General features: G+C 45.8%; 1 protein-coding gene across 1 annotated transcript in view; it reads left to right on the top strand.

The window, feature by feature from the left end:
- Window positions 1–3,486: 3,486 nt before the first annotated feature.
- Window positions 3,487–23,013, top strand: part of B3gat2 (beta-1,3-glucuronyltransferase 2) — an 80,439-nt gene continuing 60,912 nt past the window's right edge. The window contains exon 1 of the mRNA XM_028868001.2: window positions 3,487–4,697. Within this exon, the coding sequence (XP_028723834.1) occupies window positions 4,104–4,697 (594 nt within the window). The 5' untranslated portion in view covers window positions 3,487–4,103. The remainder of the gene's footprint in view (window positions 4,698–23,013) is intronic.

Raw genomic sequence — 23,013 nt, 5'->3', positions numbered from 1 at the left:
ATACTTCAAAAGCCTGACATTGTCTTTAAGCTCCTATCTATAGTGGTTTCTATTTCAGCACCTGGTAAACTCGACATATTTTAAATGTGATGCATTTTTGCACTGGAGAGTGTTCAAGTCTAGGGTTTTCGGTTCTTCTGATGGACATTCTTAGTAACGTTGTATCTTTACTTAGATTTGATCATGGATGATTTGGGGTGACATTTTTTTGCCACCGAATGTAAAGCAGTATGGCATATTCTGCCATTTGAAATAAATGTCACTTGGAATCATATTATCTTTACTGCATATGCTTTATTTGGGGGTAAACTAACTTCACCTTTCCACGTCTCCCTGTACACACTTATGAAGAGACCACACCATACCACCTGGAATCCCCTCCCCTACATGTGGGGCCGTGATTGCCAGTCTTGCTCAGAAAATACCTTTCATTTTATCCTCATGACAATTATGATTCACAGAGATCTCCAGGGTAGTTTTAATCCTTTCAATCCTTTTAATCCCTTTTAATCCTTTCAAGACCCTATAGGGTATATTATACATTACTTCCCCATTTTCCAGATAAGGAAACTGAGCCTGAGTAGGGGTGACAAGGAGTGGGGAAGGGGTACCATGAGGGAGAGGAATGAATAATAACAAAGCCTAATGATATGCATGAAGAAGGCATGAGGGAACCCATGACTTTGTGTATGTATTGCCGACTCATCTGTTGCTATGATAAAAACACCATGACCATAGCAGCTTACAGAACAGTTTATTGGGGCTTATGTTTTCAGAGGTTGTGGATGGGGAGCAAAGGGGGTTTTCAGGAACAGGAAGCTATGACCTCACATCTCAACAAACAAGTAGCTACTCAGAAAGCACACTAGACCCAGGCCAGTCATTTCCCTCTCAGAGCCCACCCCCCAGGACACACCTGCTCCAGCAAGGCCACACCTCCCAAGCCTTCCCAAACAGCACCACCAGCTGAAGACCAACTGGAGTGTTTAAATCCATGAACCTAGCAGAGGCTTTCTCGTTCAAAACACCAAGAAATAAAAAATAATTAAAATTAAGCAGACTTTCAGAGGCTCATTGACTCTCTCAATTTATACAATGAGAAAGTAATAGACAACCAAACCCAGGAACCAACACAATCCCCAAGAGAGCAGAGGAAACTGAGCACAGGGTGAGGACTGTGCTGGATAGTTTTGTGCCAACTTGACACGCTAAAGTTATTTGAGAGGAAGGGACCTCAATTAAGAAAATGCCTCCATAAGATTGGGCCACAGGCAAAGCTGAAGGGCATTTTCTTAATGAGTGATTGGTGGGGGAGGGCACAGTCCATTGCGGGTGGTGGCATCTCTGGAGTCTATAAAGCAAGCTGAGCAAGCCATAAGGAGCAAGCCAGTAAGCAGCACCCCTCCATGGCCTCAGCTTCAGTTCCTGCCTCCCGGGTCCTGCCCAGTTTGAGTTCCTGTTCAATGATGGACTGATGTGGAAGTGTAAGCCACTTTCCTCCAGCTTGCCTCTTGATCAGAGTGGTCCACCCCAGCAATAGTAACCCTAAGACAAGCACAGTGGGAAGGGATAGAGCAAGAGTCCTTGAATGTGTCTTAGGAATTGCTTGAGATCGGTGAATTCTATGTGCTGCCTACCATCTCAAGTTAAATTTCATGTTTGATTGGTTACCAACGTGCCTTGTCTTTGACTAGCCCTGTTCTGGAGAAAACACACACACACAATTCTGAACAGGTTTTATGGTGTAACGGGACTAACGAAGATATCCCTGCTAACAAAGGTTAGGGGTGCTCCCAGTGTGACTCACTAACCACTGAGTCTCACTCACACTGTCACAAGGCATCTCTCTTCGACCAAATTTAAAATGTTCAAAAGAATAAAGGAGGTTTCAGTAACGACTTTGGTAAAGGGAGGAATGGGGACAGATTTGTGTGTGACTTTCGCAAATTTAAGGAAAGCTTGTACCAACTTCCTCCCTTCTCTCCCCCTCAGGATGCTGGCATGCACGTCATGCCCTGAGGTAGAATGCAGAATGAGGTAGTTTTCAAACTCACCACTCTGCACAGCTTTGGACTCTGGGTGACCCAGGGAAGGTGGGACGGAAGGGCTGGGCTTACTCGGATTGTGATGGAAGGAGAAATGGTTGAAGATTCACTCTTAGTTTTCAGCATCAGCCACACAGTGCCAGACCCTGGGCCCCGAAGCGAAGGGTAGAGCTATGTGAAGCGGAGAGATGGGGCTGGAGCATCTATCTACCCTAGCGCTCTGCTTGCTACCCACAAATGTAGTCAGAAGGATTTTCCAAGGTTTAAGATTGGGAAGGTCAGATTGTGGAGGAAGGTCGGCTCAGAAATGATTCATCTGGGGCGGGGGTGGGATAGGGTAGGGGGAGCTTCCCTGAGGCTCCCGGGGGTGTGGCTAGCAGCATAGCCCCCTCCTAAGATCAGCCTGGGGTTCAGCTAGTAGATCCTCAACAACTGAGAGTTTTGCTATGGCTCTGTTTGTCATCCTCTGGCCAGCTTGATTTGATGGTACCATCTTACATCGAGGAAGACCAGTCACTTGCAGCCAGGCTGTGCTGATAGGGTGTGCAGTGAGGAAATGGTAGGTTATATCCAGGACACCCGCGTTCTATTTCCACTCTGCCAGTTACCACTGACCCCGGGAACCCTTTTTAAGTCTCCATCTTCCACTCCCTCATGCAGAAAATGAAGGTGACTCCACTTCCAAGGCCTCTTTGAAAGGATCCCAGGGAGGGTCACGAGGAATAATTCCTAAGACTGCAAACCCAGAGGGCTCCAACACGAAGAAAAAAATAAGTTAAACCTACTCAGCTGGAGTTTTCAGAAATTTCTTCCCCAGAGATCCAACTGTGGCCGGGCAGCGCCAGTTCGAATTGATTCTTTGAAAAGGGCTGCCACCCATGCCAAACACCTATGTGCGGCACCCCCTCCACCTCCGTGGGCTTCTATTGATTTCTCCCTTTCATGAGGAAGCAGTTTTGGTTGCGGAGATTCTGTACACCAACCCCACAAGCCGGGAGCCAGGGAAGGGACCGGTTTTTTGTTTTTTTGTTTTTTGTTTTTTTACCCCCTCCGCCTCTCTTCTCCTTCTCCCCTCTCTAGGTCTCTGGAGTTGTCCGCACGTGAATGGCTTTCTTTGGCTGATCTCCAAAGACCCTGCAGCATTTCAGAGAGCTGAGCCCTCTCGGCGATCTGAGAACAGCATCCCCCACAGGCAGAGGTCGCGCGGCCCCACAGGGACCATCCTCCCTCCTGCCGCCTCTGGCCGCGGGGAACACCAGGCTCAGACCCCGCAGGGAGCCGGGGCCCTTCCCGCCTCCGCCCCGCAACCCCTCTCCGCCAGTAGCAGCGCTGCTATCTTCCCACAGGAGCACTGGGAGGACGCTGGAGTCTGCAGCGCCCCCGCCCCCTCGCTTTTTCTTTCTTTCCCTGCTTTGGGATCTTGCTGTCTGGAGCCGGGAGAGGTTCCGAGAAGGAGAGAGCGAGGGGTGCGAGCGCAGGTTTCTGCCGCGGCGCGCGAGCGGAGCTGGGGGCGCAGCATCCTCAGCGTCCACCCGGGCTGGCAGCTGCACTGGCCGACATGTGACGGAGGAAAGCCCCTCGCATCATCTGCCGCCGCCTTCAAAGGGGTCCCAGAGCGCTCGCCGAGGCCGGCAGCCAGAGCCTCTTTACCAGCAGCGGTGCGGGACGGGAGCGGCGAGGCACACCGGCTCGCGGGTTCCAGGCTCGCACTCTGGAAAGAGCGCAGCGGGGACCACCGCCTGGCTCGCAGTCGGCACAACTCCGAGGCCAGCAGAGCGCGGCTGGACTGCGTCCCGATTCCCGCCGACTTCAACCAGAGTGACCCGCCGCTCCAGCCAGTCCCTCTGCACCGCCTGGAGTTCCAGATCGCCCGGAATCTGCGCCAACCCGCACGCCCAGGTCCCCGCAACGCCCTGGGCCGGATGGAGAGCGCGCCTGCAGCTGATCCCTGACAGCTGACGCCGCCGCCGCCGTCCGAGCTGCACACCGAGGTCTCCCACCCCAGGCTAGTTCTTGCTGGAGGGTGGGGGGTGCCCGAGACGTGGGGGAGCGCGCACCATGAAGTCGGCGCTGTGCAGCCGCTTCTTCATCCTCCTGCCCTGGATCCTGATCGTCATCATCATGCTGGACGTGGATCCCCGCAGGCCCGCGCCCCAACTCACTTCGCGCCCCTACTTCTCTCCCCACACAGTGGGCTGCGGGGGCTCCCGAGTCCCGCTCCGGCGGGGCAGCCTAGGGCGTGACGCTGCCGAGAAGCGCAACGAGTCCCGGCCTCCGTTGCAGCCGGAGCCGCGGTTGCCCACCATCTATGCCATCACGCCCACCTACAGCCGCCCGGTGCAGAAAGCCGAGCTGACCCGCCTGGCTAACACGTTCCGCCAGGTGGCGCAGCTGCACTGGATCCTGGTGGAGGATCGAGCCACACGCAGCGAGCTGGTGAGCAGCTTCCTGGCGCGGGCCGGGCTGCCCAACACGCACCTGCACGTGCCCACACCGCGGCGCTACAAGCGGCCGTGGCTGCCGCGCGCCACCGAGCAGCGCAACGCGGGCCTCGCCTGGCTGCGCCAGAGGCACCAGCACCAGAGCGCGCAACCCGGGGTGCTCTTCTTCGCCGACGACGACAACACCTACAGTCTGGAGCTCTTCCAGGAGGTAGTGGCCCGGCCCCCTCTAGGGGACAGGGGCGGTGGGGCTCCGGAGGGCCCGCATCCTTTTTGTGCTTCTTGGGCACTTTTGAGTTCTCAGTCCTCCTCCGCGCGCACAGTCTCGGACTCAGCGTGGAGCAGCCACGGATGGGCAGTCCCCAGCCTCCTCCCCTGACTGTTGTGGGTGGAGAAGGGGCGTTGAGGGGACTTGTGTGGTCAAGGGTGGGAAGAGTCCGCCTTGGGATTTCTTGCCCTGTCCGAGATTGGGCTCATTAAATAGCACAGATGATTTTGCCCAACTGGATGGGACCCAAACTTGGAGCTGGGCTTGATTTACTAGGAGGCTTTATCAGTGCCTACAGGTGATTATGATTGGAGAAGTGTGTAGAAAGGGGGATACTAACAACTCAACTTAGGGACCAATCTCTTCTGGTACAGACAGCCCATGATGCTAAATTAGCCCTTGGTGCAAACACTGACATATGGGGTTGGGGGGAGGTCCTGCCATCTTTTCCTAACGCTTTGGCAAGTGAGTTAGAATTGTTCTGCTCCATCCTTAAGGCTTCTACTGCCCCAGGCATCGTCCGGGTGGCCTGCCTGGCCCCTTTTCTGGATCATTCTCTGAGACCTCTATGGCCTGGAGTTTGTCAGGCCACTCTTGCTTGGAGCGAATGCTGCCTAGCGTTCTCTGAGATAGATCCTGAGCACCACCCTGCCGCCTGCTGCTGAAGTGGCCAGTGTTCCCTGGAAGGCCACCTGCCTGTGCACAGCAGCAGGCAGCATGGATAGAGCAGGTGGCCTTTCTTGACGCTGATCTTCTATGATGATGCTGTGGGTCTGTAAAGGAGATTGGGTTAGTGGTTTTATCTGTTGTTGTTTTTTTTTTTTTCTTTCCTTCCCAGCACTTAGTTACAGCTGAAGGAAATCTTTGCCCTGTGGGACTGTAATTCTCCACCTGAAATTCCTGTGCATCCAGCCTCCGAAAGGCTCCCCCCAGCTGCCCCTATTCCCCTAGGAAATTGGACGTTCGGGAAATACTGCCTGCGCAGGATACTGAGTTCATAAAACAATCTGTGTGTCCCTTACCCTACGTGTCCCCAACCTCCATGCTGTCACCCAATGTCAGGTTGCTTTCTTGGCCTGTTGTTTTTTTTTTTTTTTTTTTTTTTTTTTTTTTTTTTTTTTTTTTTTTGTCTACGCGGTTTTCAAACATCTGTTTTTTAAAAGTTGGTTGCCACCTTCGTGTCTGCCCTCTCCGTGACTAAAAGAAGCAGAAATGGCTCTCCATTCTCTCATTCCATGGGACTCGCTTTTCATGTCTCCCCGGAGAAATAAGCTGGGTGTAGTGTATAGCATGGCTTTTATTAGACCCATGATTAGAGTTTACCAAATGAGCGTTTTAAAGTTGGGCTTTTATTTTCGAGTTGAGTTGTTTGTTCTTTCCTCTACCAGGAGGGCTTGGGTTTTGAAGTACAGACCTCTAACTCTGAATGCTTGTTTATTTTTGAGCCAAGTCGTCTTTGTCGCCCAGCTCTGAAGTTGCTTCACCTACGATGAGTGGTCTTGTTTAAGAAAAATAGTGCACATTGCTGGGAATTACCATGTGAGGGGGCTAAACTGGGAAGGGGAAGGTCTGCCTTTATCCCAGTGTTCAGCCTGCTGGCACCAGGCGCTGGAGGAGTAGAGAAGTTGGCACACACAGGCCGGGAAACAATTCGGATACAGTCTTCCTTTGAGACTCTCCCCGCTGAAAGGAGGGCTTGTGTGGAGGGTACTAAAGAGCAGAAGAAAAATCGGTCTGGGGAGGGGGATTGGGGAATGAGAAGAGGAAGAGGACCCGGGAGGAAGAAAAAGTGTATTGGCAAAGAGAAAATCATTTTTTTTTAAAAAAAAAGTGAAACTTTTAAGGCATTAACATTTCATACAATTAGAAATAGTGAAATACTCGGAATAAATATTTTCAGACCATGTATAACTTTTTGTGCACAGGTATATGGCGGGCTTTTTTTTCAGTGTAAGATGCAGGGCACACTGTATCTCCTGAACCTCTCTCTCAGACTGCAGTTTATAACAAGCACCTCTCTCCGGCACTGCCCAGTTCCCTCCTCCCAGCTATACCCCCACCCCCCCTTTTTTTTTTTTTTTACAGATGAGGCTCTTCTTTGTTAGGAATGTGAGTTGCATATTTCATTTTTCTTCTTTCTTTTTTCCTCTCACGACACTCCACTTGATTAGTGAGGCTCATGCATCCTCTTGTGTACTTTCTAGACACTGACGTCGATGTTCCTTTAAGCTTTTGGTTTTGTTGATGGGGTGATTCACTCTGCACCCCCTCTGGAATTAGTGATTCTATGTGGACTACAGTCTAGACACTGCTCCCCTGGAGAAAATGGAGAAGTCTATAAACTACTCAACACTGTAGCTCCTCGGGAGAAGAGGAAGAGAAGCTCAGAGTGGAGGCCTGTATCTCAACCCTTTATATTAAGCACATGCACAAATTCAAGTAAACCTTAGAATGTAAGAGAAAAAAATGTCCCAAGTCAGGCTTCATCCTTTCTGTTCATAGAGAGCTTCTAATCTCCACGGTTGGTGCTAAAAAAAAAAAAAAAAGATAAGATAAAAGGAGGAAAATGAACCAGGTACAAATTAGCTCACTAAGTATTGGCTGCGAATGAAGGAAAGGAAAGGATGAAAGGCCTCCAAATTAAATTAAAGACGCAATCTGCATTCAATTATTCCTCCCTGGTAACTGGAATACCATGTGGTTTTTGTTTTTTTTTTTTTCCTCCTGTGTGGCTAATTTTCAGCTTTCCTTTTCAACTGATCCTTGATGCCAAGGAAGGAATATTTGCACTGAACGATCTTGTGTGAACAGCCAAATCCATCCGCAAATGAAGCTGAGTGTGAGCCATAGCCTCCTCGGAAGCTGTCTAACCGAGGAGGAAGTCGTGGGGTCTTCGCCCATTTCAAGCACCTCAACTACCACAGCTCTCCCAGTGGACACGAGTGGGGTTTGTTTTGCATGATGGGTCACTGGTAATCCTGCCTGCCTGTCTACATTGATCAAGCTTTCTGGAAAAGCTTATTTGCAAAGGATTTAGGCTGCTTTAATAAAAGCCCCAAGTACAGATAAATGGGACTTTATATCTGGTCATATTTTCAATAGCACTATCGATCAGATGTCTGTTCTTCAAGGCTTTCCCAAGCTTAAAGGGATGCTTTTCAGCTGATGGCAGTTTCACCTTTGGAGATCAATTGAATTGAAAGGTTTAAAATAAAAATAGCACTTTAAAAACACATAGCAAAAACCCAAAAACTTAAAAAATTTAACTTCAGTGAGCTGAGACAGAAAGACAAAACCCACTAAGAGATTTAAGTGGCACATGGATTGGTCAATGAGACAGTGTGGAAGGTTTTTTGAAAGGATGGACAAAGTGGGGAAGAGGCCCCTGGTTGGGATTTCTTTCTGGGTGCTATTAACCTATTCGCATGCTGGGCAGACAAAGCAACAGCATTTAATTCCATGGCCTTGCTGCTTTCCTAAAGCATTCCCATGTTCCCCTTCTGCAAGCTGCCTGCTGGAACCAGAACCCAAAAGGCATTTGGGTTTACAGTGCTTGGCAACCCCTCCCAATAGGCACTAAGTGCATCCTGAGAGGAAGCCTGATTTTCTCTTTCTTTTGTCCTGACCTAGTTGCCTAGCTTGGGGGAACTCTTCGTAAAGAGGCCTAGAAGCTTCTCACAGGTGTAGCCTGGAAAGACGACCCAGAGCACACCCCTTGAATGTTATGTCTTCCCCTCTGAGAGTGTAGTAATAGGCCATAGGACTGCTAACACATGATTTTTTTATTGTTTTATTTTCTTTAGTGACTGTAAAACTGCAGCCAGTTTTCTGAATGTTAGATCTATAGGTTCTCTTTATGCTCTGTGGATGTATATTACTTGAATTATGGTTCTGCTTTGATAGTTTTCCTCAGAGACCAGCGGCTTCCACTTGGATTTTGAGGTTTTAATGGGCCAGAAATAACAATTTGGGTTTAAAAGACATTGCCGACCTGCCTCTTCCCATTGTGTTTTTCTATCATTATTCTTCTCTCAGCCTACTTTTCACTGATGAGTCCCTCATGAATAGGCATGAAGACATGCCCAGAGTATCATTTGGTGTGACGGATATGTGTCTTCGAAACGTTGAGGTGGAAACCAGAGGAGGTGGCTGCATTTTCCTCTGTCTGTTCCACTTGCCTCTAAATTACAAGCCGGTAAATTTTCTCTTGTGTGAACAGTAATAGAATAGTAATTGCTTTTAAGACATGCTGAAAAAAGCAAATAGAGCAGAAGTCAGCAGTCTCATTTACCCACCGCAGGTGGCGTTCAAGGTGTGTGAGCGCGTGTGTCATGGGATTCAGCACTGCCGAGCTATAGCTATTGGAACCTTTTGGACTCTGGGATATTTTGCAGGCCGATAAGGAAGCACATTATTGTATGTTTGATTCACAAGGGTATTGAAGCATGAAATTCAGGTTTCGTATGGTTCTCAGATTTTTCTCCTAAAACATAAGTAAAAATGTTACAACAGCCCATAGAATGCTTTTCCAATTTGCAGAAGCAAAACCGTAATTGTGTTTTCAGCCATGCTTGCTATTTTTGATACAGTTTTAAATAAATGTCTAGAATATTCTCTAGACCATTATGGAAAAACCACAACCAACAAAACGCAGAGTTGTGGAGCCTGGTCCCAAGCGATACATCGACAGTATGACTCTTGTACCTAAGGCTCAGGGATCGTTGCTGACGGTAGAAGCAGAAACATTGTGAGAGCCAGAGGAACCAGGAGTTAGCTGTGAGGCTGTGTCTCCTAGAAATGTCAGAAGCTACAGCCATGATCAGAGCCAGTTTTCTCCTCCCACCAGGGATCAAAGTCAGGTTACCAGCTTTGACCACAAGCTCTTGACTCGCTGAGCCATCTCACTGACCCCATCCTTGGAGTTTTACTTACAGTAACCCAGGCTCACCTTCCCTGCTGAGCTAGCACCGACCCCCAGCTCTGTGTTTAAATAGCAACGCCGTCTTTTGACGAGTAAAGGGAATTTAAACTAATGCGATTTCACTATGGTTTCGTGTTTTCCACCTGTTGTTATAAACAGTATTTTCATTTTAGAGAAAGTGCCCAAAATACCTTGAAAGCATCATCTAGCTGGTAGACGCAGAGATAAGAATATGAATCCAAGTACCCTGGTCTAGCCTGAACCACTGGCTACTCAGAAGCTCCCATGTCATGTGCACAGTTGTGTGACTCATGTCATGGAAGGAAGGAGACCCTTGGATCAGCAGAGTCTCCTGAGCTGCTGGCTGTCTCCGCCATGCTTGGTCCTCCTTGACGACATCAACTCTTTAGTTGTGTCTTTTGGACTATATGGTGCGGCACTGGGGGCTAAATTCAGTTCCTCATTCGTCCCAGGAAGGTGTTTTACCCCGAGCTCTAACTCCAGCCCCGCTTTGCCCCTCTCTTTCCCTCTTTATTTTAAATTGACAAGAATTGTAGACATGTGTACAGCATTGTGTCTTGACATAGCATATACTTTAGAAAGACTGGATGAGGTTAACTAGCAGTCACCTCACATATTTATAGTAACAATGTTTAACATACTCTACAATTTGAAAATATATAATGTCACTATCTGTACTTACCATGTTATACTATATATGCTCTGAATTTTCTCAACTAACTGAAATGTTACCTATTTCAGCCAACAAATCCCTAGCTCCCACTACCCTCCCATCTGATCTTAGAATGATTTCATATTCTCCCTCACTGTCTCTAACTTGTGGACCATTTGATTTTGGAGATTTTTTTTTCAAGTCAGTTGAAATTTGCTAGGTTAGTATATAAACCATAGTCATAATTTCTAAAATCATGTGTTCTTGTGAACAGTTCAGACTCTCCAGAATTGGGGAGATAGCTCAGTCAGTAAACTGCTTGTCTTAGAAGGACACAGACCTGAGTGTGGTCCCCACAATCCATGTTTTAAAAAATACCCAGTGTGGTGGGTTTGTAATCCCACATCCCCGGCTTCACTGTCCAGCCAGCCTAGCCTCCTTATGAGTTTCAGTTCAGTGTGAGATTTATCTCCAAAAACAAGATAGATGACACCTGAGGTTATCCTATGGACTAAATACACACACACACACACACACACACACACACACACACACACACACTTCTGAAGATCAATAGTAAGGTGTGTACACACCAAGAACTTGATCTCCTGGGCTTCTGTCTTTATCAGTATAGACAGCATTGGATGCAAGGACCTTTCAGGGAGGGCATAGCCTGGGTGACAATTGAATTGTTTCAAGTTAGAGATATTGGTTTCCTGATGGCACAGGAGAGGAAGTGGGCCCTGAGCTGGATATGTGGGTGGCAGATACCTGTTCCTGTCCCCTCACTTGGGGGCACACAGATGCACTTGTAGAGACTTTCAGTGCACAGCAGCCTGTGCCTAGTGGCCTGCCGTGGGCTGCTGACAGCCAGCTCGGTCAGACCCACCTACTTACTCACTTGCTGGTAGGTTTATTCATGTTCTTCTGGAATTAGGACTATCCCTAGATTAAAAGCAAAATTAATGAATCACTAGTTGAGTCTTCTTATATGCTTGAAAGAAAAGAAAAGGAAAAGAAAAGAAAAGCCAGAAGCTCCGAGATGGCTTTTCTGAAAGGAGAAATCATGTTCTCCACCAATGTCAGACTGGTCCTTCCTCACAAATAATAAACTCAGTAGTTTTCTTCCTTTCTTTTTAAATATCAGTCTCCTCCATTAATAGAAAAAAAGAACTTTAAATGTGATGTATAGTCCCTTTGAACTGAAGACTACCATTGTCCTGTCAGCCCTAATTGTAGGGACACATCCAGATAACTGAGTTGGTGCGCAGCTCTGTCATTGTGCGAATGTCATAGAGGGAACTAACATGGGCCCATATGTCACAGACCTATGTGACCTCTTGATATAAATCAAGGACACAGTGAGCATGAGCTCATCTAACACAAGGGCAGTATGTTTTCCTGCCTTCTTTTGAGTACACTTCATTCTAGCATAACAATAAAAAATGCAGTAAATACACAAACCAATAATGAAGTCATTTACTACCATTGGGAAGGGTGCAGAATTGAACATGCTATTACAGTACTGTATTGCTATAGTACCGGCTGCATGGTGGGGTGTTGGTGAGGTTAGCTTGCAGCTTTTCCTATTTCCCTGATCTCTCAGGTTTTCACTCCTATATCTGACTGCAGGTTTTTATTTAATAAGACCATTTAGCAATTCATCTACAATTGGTGCCCAATGTGGGGCACGACCCCACGACCCTGAGATTAAGCGTCTCATGCTCTACCAACTTGAGCTATTAAGAGCATGACACCCACATTCCCAAGAGGTTGGGGTGGGTGGTTTTTGGTCTTTCAGTGGGTTTTGGATAATTGTCATTGTTTAAGATGGTTGGTTACAAGTTGTCTTTGTTAACGGTCAGGAAAAAGGATAAACAAAGGAGATTAGATTTAAGGTTCTTGTTTAAAAGGAAGAAAAGGAAAAGAAAAAAGAGGAAGTGACATAGATGGGCTGAGAGAGCAAATCAGAGAACAGAACAGAAGGGCATATAGGCGTGGGTAGACAGGAAATAGCTCTCTTTGGAGACTGAGGTGTCGGCGAGGTGAGGTTAGCGTGTGGCTTTTCCTATTTTCCTGATCTCTCAGGTTTTCACCCCTATTTCTGGCTCCGGGTTTTTATTGAATAAGACCATTTAGCATTTCATCTACAGTGGGGTCACTTACGTCTGTGGTACCACAAACACATAAGGAATGGGCTACGCGGCCACACTTGGTAGATGTTGATGGGCAACAGGGATTTTCAGCCCTGTTATAATCTCCTGGGACCTCCTCACGAATGGTGTCTGTGGTCGACTGAAGTATATCTCCATCTCTCTAATGAAAACAAAGTGTTAAATGCTGGCCATTCTCCATGTACTGAGACTTGGTATCTAAGCAAGTCATGTCTCAGCAGTAACTGCGTAGCACTCTACAGATCCTCCTATGTTCCTGACCTTAAACATCATCACAGTCAGATGACATTTGAGTATGAGAAGTCTATTTGCCTTCTCTGCAACGTGACACATGTGAATATAGTGTGGGCCATAACACTAGGCACTATACCCAGAGAAGAGACTCCCTGAGTCCGTGTCTAGACTAAATGTGCCACACTCTGCACGTGTGTTGGGAGAACTGCAAGTGTCCTGGGTGGAGTTGTTAGTGATGAGCAGTTGAGGAAGTAACAATTATCTGAGAACGGAAGCATGAAGGACCTTGTGGACAATGGCATAGGGAGAAAGAGCTGTCTGGAGATGGAGCCACATTTGGGAACCTGAGGAAATAAGATGTGGGATATTCAGAGACCGTAAAGATGCTCTGGTACTGTCCAGGGCTGGCGTGATGAGAGGTCAAGTGCAAGATTAGGAGCCACGTTTCCATCTCCTGCATGTCCAGGCACGGTCCTTCTCTTTGGGGTGAGATTCAGCATCTATGCCCAAACCTGTCCTGCAAAGAGGAGTCTTCAGTGAGTCAGTGTTTGCAAGTGGTATTTAAATCATGCCAGTTATATTCTTTTTCCTGGGCACTGGAACTTGAAAATATGCACAGAGTGCAGAGGGCATGCTTGGCTTTCTGTTCAGTTTTTGTTTTGCATCTTGTTTCAGAATGCCCGCTAGGAAAATGAACTTTTCCAGCAGAGCTTGTTTAAGATAGAGAGTAGATTGATAAATAAATATATATCAGCATATTTATAAGTATATATTTCCACGTGTGACAAGTCGTTGTTACTTTTAATATTGGATCTTGATATGTAGCCCAGGCTGGCCCTGAATTCTATCGCCCTACCTGGTATCCCAGTGCTGGAAGGTTACTGGTGTAAGCCTCTACTCCCAGTTGATAGGCTAGTGTTTGTATATCTAGTAATACCAAGAAAGCAGTAATCCACTCTTAACATTACCTTAAATAAGAAGATAAAAACGTATTGTGGCTGCTTCTCTGCCTAAAATACAAAGGTAAGGGTTTTCTTTTATTTACTTCTGTAACTCCAGTGTTCAGAGCAGTGATAGCATATAGCAAATGCTCATTAAATATTTACTGAATGGATTATAGGAGACTTAGAAGCTGAAAGAATTTATTACTACAGAAATAATTTGATACCAGAAAAAAAAAGTCCTGCACCCAAAATGGCATTCAGGTTTGAAAGTCTGTGTTAAGATTGAATTGAATTCCTTAAGTAGTAACTTAACTTTCATGCTACAGAAGGTCTATGAATATTGATGTGTTAGGAAGGCATCCATATTAATAGTCATGAAAGTGGAAGGTTTGTCAATGTAGCTAAGAGCCAGTTGAGTGTTGGGCTTCCACACCTGTGAGGCTGGATGTAAATAGGGAGCACAGACAGGCTTTGGAGAACCCACAGCCCCTGGTTCAAGTCCAGGTTCACCACTTAGTGGTTGCATTATGTCAGTGAGGGCTCACTCAAGATGACTGCTGTGAATGATGAACCCACAAGCTGTAAACATCAATCCTTCCCCCATCTTTCCCCTGTGGGGGAGTCATTGAAGAGGATGCCAGAAGACTTGCTGTGTCCATGGGTTAGATGTTTCCAAGCACCAGCTCCTGATGCCTGAACTGTGCTTCTAAATATCTTGTGAAAGGAGGAGACAGGTTAGTCTAGACCCAGGTGAAACTGCATTAGCCAGCCTCCTAATTACATCCTTGGGTGGTATCAGAATAAAGAGAGGGACAAGAGGCTTCTCTACAAAGATCCTGGGAGAAAATGAGATGTGGGACAGTTTCTTACTTGCTATGATGACATAGCATGGCCAAAATGAACTGGGGGAGGAAAGGATTTATTCCATCTTACATCCTGTTGTCCATCATCCAGAGAAGTCAGGGCAGGAGCTCAAGGTAGGAACCTGGAGACAGGAACTGATACAGAGACCACGGAGGAGCACTGCCTTTTGGCTGGCTCCCCACAGCTTCCTCAGCCTGCTTTCTTATACTCCCCAGGACTCTGGACTGAGAGTTGGTACCATCCATAACGGTTGGGCCCTCCCACATCAATCACCAATCAGGAAAATGTACCATAAGCTTGCCCATGGGCCAGTCAGGTGGGGCCATTTTCTCAACTGAGGTTCTCACTTCCAAAATGACTCTAGCTTGTGTCAAGTTGATGTAAAACTAGCCAGCACAGAGAGTAGAGGGACATTTGGGTTGAGAAGTAAGGGAAGAGTGTTCTTGTTTTGGTTAGGAGGGTGGATGTGACTTCAGCTGAGAGAAAGCCAAGACACTGGTTTGTACAGAAGTAGGATGCTTAGCTTCCTTTTGTTTCTATGTAGTCTTAGCACCAGGCATGGACCCAGGGCATACTCACCAAATGATAGACTGCTAATGTCTGGCCTGGGTGAGTGAATTGAAGAGTAGTGTCTCATAAAGGGAGGAAAGAGGTTTCTAGCCCACCTGATTAGAAGCAGTTATTTGATGCTTAAGACCATTCATGTTGAGTGTTCACGTTCTAACCCCTGTGGGAGGAAGTGTTAAGATTCCCAATGGCTAGCTTTGCCACAGCCTGTCCCCACCAAGGTCTTAACCAGGACACTGAACCTCTGGTCTCCCACAGAGCTTACTGAGTAGCAGGGTTGGGTGGTCCCTTGCTTCCCTTTTCCAACTATTAGATTTGACAGCTTCTCTCCTGCCGGAGTAAAGACAGTCTGGCAGCAGCTGGTGGAGAGAGGCTTGTCCACGGGTTTCCTGGTGGCCTCCCAGCCTATGAATGCAAGGGACTGCCCCTCTCTTTCAGCCATCCCTGTGTCCCTAGAGTCCCTGTGGCAAGAATATGGCCACTGATGTAGTCCTCAATGTTTTCTGCTAGCAAGAACTTCCTAAAGGATTTTGTAAAAATTATGTAACGCCTAACATGTAAGTCTTAAAAACTATTTAAAATTAGTTATAAAATATGTGATCTCCAGTGTAATGTACTGACATTTGTGCATGAAACTTGTATTTATAAAATATAGTCTTCAACCCTGTAATAGTGTGATAATCCAAACATTCATTTAGTAAATATAGCTTTAATAAAATTCGGAGATGGGTTTTTTGTTTGTTTGTTTGGATTTTTGTTTTTGTTTTTTGTTTGTTTGGTGCTAAGGCTTGAATCCAGTATAAATTATGCTTCTTTTAGTCAGCCTCTTTGACACAAAGTTACATGGGAAAATTATTCCTAGAGTTTTTGAATTCTTCAGCTTTACACCAAAAATCGCACATGGTGACCCCTGTGCCGTGATGTATTGATGGCTAGATCTCCTTCAATTGAGTTGAATGAATAATTAGAAACTTCTTGTCTCCCTAAAGGATTTATTGCCCATTCATTAGAGACATCGACTTTCTTAATAAAGACAGCAATATTTCTAATTACCTCCGTCTGGGGCCCGAGAGGTTGTAATTACAAGAGACAGTGCATTTAGTAGCATTCAGGGTAGGTGAGAACAGCACCCCACAGTGAAGTGAAGGCTGGGAGGAGGGGCACAACCTGCCCAAATCCAGTGGGTCGGCCTGAGGGAGCACCGAGGCTTGCTGAAGGCTGGGAGTTGGTTTACTCCCTTCCTGGAGCCTGATTCATCCGTGGACAGTCTTTGTACATAGTCAAGGACCACGTCCCAGGCCTTAAAACCTGAAGGGCTGGTGGAAGGACACTGGGTGAAGAAGCAGATGTGGCCTCCAGGTCTGGCTGACCCAGGTACTCCACTCCCCCAACCTCAGAGGAACATACAAGGAGTATGCTTGTGTGTATGTATATAGGCATGTCTGCAGCCATGTGCTAGGTTCCACCCTAGACAGTCAGTGTGTGCTGCTGTTTAATTTTCATGGTGTCCCTGAGGTTGTGTGAAGCCCTAACATTAGGCTTCCTCACAGGGCTGACAGAGTTGTGCAGGGTGCTGTGAGAATTAGTGACGTGAGGCATGCTGGGTAAGTGAGTTAGGGAGATGAGGCATGCTGGGTAAACAGGACAACTTCCCTACCCTGTTGGGCATCTCCTCCCCAGAAATCAGGGACTCCAGGAGCTGTGGAGAGGCTCCTGCAGAGAAGCCATCACAGATCCACCTCAGCGCTACAGCAGAAGCAATCCGACTTTCTCAGTGGCCCCGGGGTGCTGCCCTGTGGGTGCTGGAAATGAGCGTATCAGTCCACTCCATCTGTGGACCTGTTGTGCTAAATAAACTTGGCGTGGAGAGATGAAAATGCCAGTGTCATTTTTAAAGGTTGGGTGACAGTTTGGGGACATTTCGGTTACTCTACAGAGTTCCCCAGCTGCATCTGCTTACACTTGCAGGAATGTTCATGACGTTTCTGCCTTCCCAGGAGTTACGGTCCTGCCTTACAGTGAGCAGTGTGACAGGAGCCATCAGAGAGCTGGAGACCCTGTCCAGGCTGCTCATGATTTTCTACTTTCTTTAATGAAAATCTCTTTTTGTTTCATCAGGGCACTTAACTCTTTCCCCCGATACTGTTTTCTGCTGCTGGACAGAGCTCAGCGCAGGTCTCCTGGTTTTCATCTCTGTGGGTCTCCTCTCTCCTGGTTTTAGGGTTTAAGAAGCAGCAGCAAAACTGTTAAGATGCTGAGGTAATATGCTTGTTTCTGACATGCATGTTCTCCCTCGTGTGGACCCCAGCTTCTAACTTTATACACGGCATTTCCATGGGAGTGTGTGGAGAACCCAGAAATGTAGAAAGGGACCCATGAGAGAGGGGGAGATTCTTTAAGAGAGAGAGAGAGGTTGTAGAAATTTACACGTGATATGAAAATAGAGAAGGGAGAACCACTGGGGGTGGAAAGCTTAAGTGGGGAGGGACCCTAGGAGGGGGGGGGGAAATCAACCAAAACTAATGACGTATGGAAGATCCTTAAGGAAATCTGACACTTGATAAGCTGATCAAGATCGCTTATTAAACAAAGCGTTTGGACAGAGGTACCATCTGGGTGGATTAAGCTGCACCTAGAAGTCATAGGTTATTAAATGAAAACCCCAGTCCTAGAAATAGGGATACCACCAAATAAGTTGTTGGTGAGGGAGGCCACAGATGTTCCCAAAACAGTGCGGGCAATTGCCACTGCTGTTAGATGCCGTGGGGATGAGGTGATAGCTTGTTGTTGAAGACATGACATGGTGAGGCCTTCGGACATAGAGAAATCAAACTGTATCAGGGATAGACGCTTCCTCCCTGATGGCTAGCCCACAGAGTACCAGAAGGTGCTGTGCAGCCTTTGTGGGGAGGATTATGATCAAACAGTCCTATACAGCTGTGGACCCCATGTGCAATAATCCCATCCAGCCAGGCAAGATGAGACTCCTGCTATAAAAGTAGCATGGCTTTGATAGGTTAGCACCATTGTCTGATTGGATTTGATGCTCACTCCTGATACTGTAAGCCTGGTCAAAGCCCGTGGTTGGGGAGGCCAAGGGCCCTAGAAGAGAAGTTATTGCTGCCGTTTTGGTAAATGAACATGATGGACCTGTCAGCCTGCCTTCTAAATAGCTGTGCTCCTGACCATCGAATAGTGACCTTGTCAGCTTTGGTCCAAGAGGCTTTTCTCCTCTTTGCAGTGATCAGCAGTGAGTCCAGAGACTTATAACTGGTCTCAGTACTGAGATAAGTGACTTTTAAATGCCCAGCCATACATGGGACATCTGTACCATCCTACCCCACCAAGACTCAGGGAACATTGTGGAAGAAAGAGTAAATGTAAGAGCCAGAAGGCAGAAGGAGTGAGGTATGGAATGCTGTCTTTTGGGTGTGACACAGATGATGCATTCACACTCGCAGCAGTTGTGAGTTCCTGCACAAGATCTGCAAAGGATTGTTGACACCCTGTCATGGAAGGATTGTCTGTCTTTTTTTCTCTCTCTAAACATGAAGGGCAGCAGGGACAGAGAAAATTTCGTTTTTCTGTTATTATGGATTTTGCAAATATGTTTTACCTTGGTAACGTTCTGGTATGGTAAAATGTGTGTTTATCATTACTTATTTCACCTGGTGTATTTATAACCTGGTATATGACCTCTAATATACTGTCTCTTTGAATTGGACTTCTCTGAGTCATACAATATTTAGACTTTTGCTTTTACTTAATTTCAATTAGCACATGTCTTCCTAGTTCATTTATATGATATTATGTGTCATGATTTCATTCCTTTCCAAAGCAGCATACATTTCCATCTTGTGCCTCTATTACACATTGTGTACCAGTTCATTCACTCTTAGACACTGGAGAGGTTTTCACAATTTTGCTCTTATGAAATGTGATTTCTGGATTTTGCTATTACTATGGATTATAGGTCTGATTATTGGTGTGCAAATACCTGCTAGAATCCTGTTCTAAATTGTTTGGGGAACAAACACAGAATTAGAAATGTTAACTAAAGTTTGCAATAGTTCTATGTATAATGTTTATCTGGTACAAGAACTATTTTATTTTTTGTTTATTTTTGAGATTATAATTTAATTACTATATTTCTTCCTTCCCTTTCTTCCCTCCAGACCTTCTGGTATACCCCTCTCTACTCTCCTTCAAATTCATGGCCTCTCCTTTCACTTATTGTTACTGTATTTGTATATATACATGTATTGCTAAATATAACCTATTCAGTCCATATGATGTTGCTTGTATGCATATTCTCTGGGGCTGACCATCTGACACTGGACCATCAATGGTGTGCTTTTCCCTGGGGAGGATCACCTCTCCCTCTCCCAGCCTTCCTCAGTTGCCTGTACTTCTTTGTGTAGGGTTGAGACCTTGTGAGCTTTGCCCCACCCACTTTGGCATGTCTGTTGGTGTCCTCCTAGTTCAGCCCTTGTGTGTGCAGTCTTGTTGGTGAGACTGGAGGTGTAGCTTCCGACCTTACTAGAAGACAGACACAATCTCACAGCAAACTCTCTGATCTTACCATCTTCCCACCTCCTCTTTCTTCTCCAATGTTGCCTGAGTCTTAGGCTCTGGAGTGTTTTGTACATGAAGCCACTGGGGCTGGGCTCTACAGCTCTGCATTTTGATTTGCTAATGTTTTCTATAGTGGTCTCCATCTGTTACGAAGAGAAGTTTCCTTGATGAAGGGTGAAGACTCCACTTATCTTTGGGTATAAGGAGAATTATTTATAGACCGTTGTTTGTTTTATAAGACAGGGTCTCCCTGTGTAGTCCTGGCTGTCATGGAACTCACTCTGTAGAACCAGGCTGGCCTTGAACTCACAGAGATCCTCCCGCCTCTGTCTCCCAAATGCTAGAATTAAGTCCCAATGTGTATCATTTCTAACACTGCTGTACTGTATTCTAGCAACTTCCACTCCCACGGACAAGGAACAAGGTGATGTCTCCACACCCCAGACAACACTGGCTTTTGGGAAGGTGTCAGTCAAAAAAAATATATGTCATAAAATCTCTTTCTCCTGAGATGAGATGTATGCAATGCAGTTTCAAAGTGGCTTTGCATTTCCCTGGTGTTTAATGAGTTGGACATCTCTTCATGCATGACTTGGCCATTTGGACAGATGTTGTCTATTCCAGTCTTTTTACCTGGTTTTGAATTGGATTGTTTTTATTGTTAAGGTTTAGGAATTATTCCCATATTCCAGATATCAACCCTATGTCAGAGAGGTGTTTGCAAGTATCTTCTCCTACAAATGGTTGCCTTTTTATGACGTTAGTGATGCCTTTAGTGGATAGGAGCTTTTAATTTTGAAATTCATTTTTTCTTTTTATACTTCTATATCATATTTGATGAGTCAGGGCAAGTGTGATATTGTGTCCCCCAATGTATTGTGCACCCTAATAAACTTATCTGGGATCAGAGAACAGAACAGCCACTAGATAGACATAGAGGCTAGAAAATGATGGCACACACACACACACCTTTAATCCTATCACTTGGGAGGCAGAGATCCATCCAGATCTCTGTGAGTTCAAGGCCACACTGGAAACAACCAGGCATGGTGACTCATGCCTTTAATCCCAGGAAGTGATGGTAGGAAGCAGAAAGGTATATTAGGTGTGAGGACAAGGAACTGGAGGCTTTTAAGCTTTTAGGCTCTTTAGCATCAGTGCAGCTGAGATCCCTTCCGGGTGAGGACTCAGAGGCTCTCAGTCTGAGGATTCGTGGAAACAGGCAAATCTGTCATGTATCTTTCCTTCCTAGAGTTGTGTATTTTTTAGGTCATAGGTATAGGGTAGGATATAAGAGTCCAGCTCTGTCTTTTTGCGTATGAATGAATATCTTTCTTCACAGTACCATCAACCAAAAAGATTTATTCTTTACTCTTTGGCTTATATACTGAAAATAATTGACCCTGTCAAAACATCATAGGCATGAAGGTTTACTTTTGTGCTGTTTGTACAGTTCTGATTAATGTAGCTTTGTAGTAAGTTTGAGTCAGGAAGTGTGGGCCCCACAATTTTGTTCTTTTTCAACATTGTCCTGCCTGCTCTAGGGGGCTTGCAATTCTTTATGAATTATTAGTCTATTTCTTAAGGACACATTGGGGTTTTTTTGGTTTCCAAGGATTCCAGTGGATCCACAGAAAATTTTGGGTAGAATTACATTGGCACAATATTAAGTCTTCTTAGCTATGAATATGGGATGTGGTTCCATTTTCAATGTCTTTCAGCAGTGTTTGGTTTTTTTCTTTTTTCATTCCCCGTCCCCACTTCACTTCGTTTGGAAATATTTTATTCCAAACATTTATAATCCCTGATGATTTATAATTTGGTTTGGCTCTCAGTCCAGTATCTGAAAAATATAATCATATTTTGCTAATAGAGCTCTACAGGCTGGAGAGATGAGTCAGTGCTTAGGAGTGATCTCTGCTCTTCCAGAGGATGTAAGTTCAATTATCAGTACCCATGATGGGCAGCTTGCATGCCTTTGTAACTACAGCCCCAAGAGAGCCAATGCTCATTTCTGGCCTCTTCAGGTGTCCACTCTCTGGTGCACATACATAAAAATACACATAGATAAGTGTCTCAAGTTTGTTTTTTAAGAACGAAAATCTCCGTGACTGAAGCATGTACAACATAAGCCAATTAAAATGTGGTACAGCACAGACAAATGGAAAAATGCCTTGCACACTGCCATTTTGTACTAAGACAAGAAATAGAGGGTCACACATTTCACAGGTCACTCATAGCAATTCAGGGCATCTGAATTCTGTTCTGGAGAACGGTGGCCTCTGGTAAGATGTTTCTAAGCATGGTTGTAAATCACTGGATTCAAAGTGATGCTCCTCTGCAGGGCTGACCTCAGACAGAAATCAGAGATTAACTTCTAAATTCAGAAACAGAGGGAAGGGCTCCATCCTGGATCTAAGTCTATAAAATTTATTTGATGCAACTTTTTTTCTAGAAATGTGAATATTTTTATTGAACATTTTTAAAGGGTTTGGGCCTGGAGAATGGCTCATCAGGTAAAAGCACTTGCTAATCTAACCCTGATACCTGGAGTTTAATACCTGGAGCTCACAGTGGAAGGGAAAACCCAGCTCCTAAATGTTGTCCTCTAACCACCACAGGTACCTCATGGTGCATATATGCCTTTACACACACATACACACATACACACACTAAAAATAATTATATAATAAAATTATATTATTTCTTATACAAAATTACAATTATATACAATATATTATATATAATATTAATATTATAATCATAGTTATTATATAGAAGCTAGGTTTCCATCTGTAATCAGAGATGGGGAGGAACAGAGACAGGGGATCTCTGGGGTTCATTGGCCAGCCATCTTAGCCAAAGCAATGAGCTCCAAGTTCAATGAGAGACTTCATGTCAAGCTATAAGGTGGAAAACAATGGAGGGAGACCCCTGTTGTCTGTCATTGGCCTTAAGCCTCACAGGTGAGTGCTCCCTCGCTTGCTCCCTCACTCCCTTTACCAGGAAAGGGCTTCACTTTTACCCTGGTAACAGGTCCCACGGTCTACATGTGCTGCTGTTGGTGGTGGTGAAAAATACTAATTACAGGGGCCACAGCAGACTTTCCACAACACTGTTTTGTGTAGTGTACCTCCTTTAATCCCAGAGGTGCTGCTTGGATGTAGCACCCAATGGTGCATCAAAGCAGGCTCCAGAGGACAGAGGGCTTCGCTGGCTTTGCCTCAGGTCACACTGCTGATGAGCACCCCAAGCTGGGAGGTGATTGCTGGTAATCACATTGGGTGGGGGTGACTTCTCAATAAGC

This window comes from Peromyscus leucopus, chromosome 16_21 (assembly GCF_004664715.2).
Source record: "Peromyscus leucopus breed LL Stock chromosome 16_21, UCI_PerLeu_2.1, whole genome shotgun sequence".
Lineage (NCBI taxonomy): Eukaryota > Metazoa > Chordata > Mammalia > Rodentia > Cricetidae > Peromyscus > Peromyscus leucopus.
Note: the sequence above shows the minus strand (reverse complement) of the source record. Positions and strands in the feature narration are given on the sequence as shown.